This window comes from Stegastes partitus, unplaced genomic scaffold, assembly GCF_000690725.1.
Source record: "Stegastes partitus isolate 25-593 unplaced genomic scaffold, Stegastes_partitus-1.0.2 Scaffold1333, whole genome shotgun sequence".
Classification (NCBI taxonomy): domain Eukaryota; kingdom Metazoa; phylum Chordata; class Actinopteri; family Pomacentridae; genus Stegastes; species Stegastes partitus.
Window position 1 is genome coordinate 147155 of NW_007579064.1, and position 2078 is coordinate 149232.

A 2078-nucleotide genomic window follows, 5' to 3' on the forward strand; every position below is an offset into this window, starting at 1 on the left:
GGTCCAACTTCACCACATCAGGTTCTACTGATGTTAGAGCCTCAACAGGTGGTGAGATGTGACCAGAGACTGGATTCTAGTAGAACCATGGATCCATCCATAGATAGACACTGACAGGAACTTTCTGGATCAGCACCAGCCTAGTTGGAGGTTTTCCAATTTTTAAGAGCCAATATTTGAAACTGTGTCCTCTGCTGGATCCGTTCAGTCATCCTGATCTGATAGAAACTATTCTGTCACCACAGTTCATGTCTGTAGGAGTTTCATTTCTGGAGATACTGAACCCTGAAAATGGCTTCACAGGTTTTTCTGAGGGTGAAAACACAAACGTTTCCGGGTCTGAAATCCTGCACAGTTCTGAAAATTCAGCCAAAACATTGAACAGAACTCAGTTTTGGGTTCTGAAAAACAAACATGTAAACTCTTGTTGCTTTGTTCTGTTCTCGTATAGTTCAGCAGCTTCCACGTGTTTCAGCGACCGTTACGAAGCAGCTTCCCTGCAGGATTACTGAAGGGTTCTGGTTCTGGTTCTATAGTTCCAGAGTGAATCGCAGCATGCAGTCATTCATTTGTTCTCTGTTACGTGAGCAGCGTCAGCGTCTGAAAACTTGGTCGAGATCCGTTTTTATCAAATGTCAAAAGAAATGTAAGACTAGGTTCTAGTTCCTCTGCAGTAAAACGATGTTATCGGCTTTATTAGGTCAGGAAAACCCTCTGCCGGGATTCAGAAGAACTCCAGAGGAGGTGCACACACACTTTCTAAATGATAATTAACGACCTATCTGATTTTACCTTCAGTCTAGTGTTGTTTATCTGTTTGTTTACAGGCGCTTTGTGTCATATTTTTGTGTTTTTATTGTATTTTTAGTCACTTTTAATGAGTAATAAAACATTTTTTCTTATTATTTGTTAAAAAAGGAGACGTCTAAAGAAAAAAAAATCTTCCAGACTTCTTTTTCTCCCACGTTGTAATCGTTGTTGCGTCTGTTGTACGTAAACAACCTTTTTTTAAATTGTGCAAATAAATAAAACTTAAGAACTACAACTTAAAGACACTTCGTTTGTGGAGAAATCTGTCCAGAGGATGCTGAACAACTCATTTACTGAGGTCATATTAAATTAAATTCCACTTTTGACGACGTTTTTTCTTACAGATGCAGTGACAGTTTCCTTCCTGAAGGGGGCGTGGCCAGCAGCACACACCTGAAACAGCCAAAGCTCAAAGTCGTGGTTATAAATTAAAATTTTCGTGGCGCTTTGAGCTCAACAACCGACAGACTTTTGAATTAATTTTCCAAACACGGGCAGAATACGGGACCCTTAAGGACAGAAGCTGCTCCTGTGATAAACGGAGCTCATCAATAATAAACGATCTCCTCTGGAGCTGTTCAAACAGCAGAGCTTAACCGGGTCTGGATTAAACACATGAGACGCCTGGTAAATACCTTTGTGTCGGGTTAGAGGTTGTTTTTGTCTACAGTCTGCAGGGAAACTATCATCAGGACTGTTTGGGTATTGGTTCTAAACCCAGCTCAGGTGTGGAACCGGTCCGTCTGGGAACACTGAACATTATGATGACGGAGGTTCTAAGATCACAACTATGAGGTCTGACATCTTATCAAATCGACAACACGGCGACGAGGTGACGACTGACTCGGTTTGAGGTGCTTTTCTCCAACCGAGCAGCTCCGCCGGCGTCTAAGTCTCTGGACTCTCCCCCGACGTCACCATCTTCTGCAGGATCTTCTGGTAGAACGGGGAGAACACCAGCTTGTTGAAGGTGACGAGGCGGCTGAAGCGAACGGCCAGCTCCTTCAGCTCCCTGCTGACCGGAGCCAGACCTCCAGGCAGAGGAGGAGGCGTCTTGTGCTGACTGGACTCCAGAGACGCCAGCAGGTAGCTCTGAAGCCGAGACTCTGGGAGGAGAACACCCGGGTCAGAACACGGAACATCAACCCAATCTCAATAAAGTTCTCAACTGACCTCCTCAGAACATCTGGTTCTGTATCTGCAGAACCTTCATCTACTGACCAGAGTTCTACCTTCAGACTGTGAATGTTCCAGAGGTCCAGGTCCTT

General features: G+C 44.3%; 1 protein-coding gene across 1 annotated transcript in view; it reads right to left on the bottom strand.

The window, feature by feature from the left end:
- Positions 1–902: 902 nt before the first annotated feature.
- Positions 903–2078, bottom strand: part of LOC103369809 (T-complex protein 11-like protein 1) — a 24150-nt gene continuing 22974 nt past the window's right edge. Inside the window, exon 7 of the mRNA XM_008298625.1 lies at positions 903–1916. Coding sequence (XP_008296847.1) covers positions 1699–1916 — 218 coding nt within the window. The 3' untranslated portion in view covers positions 903–1698. The remainder of the gene's footprint in view (positions 1917–2078) is intronic.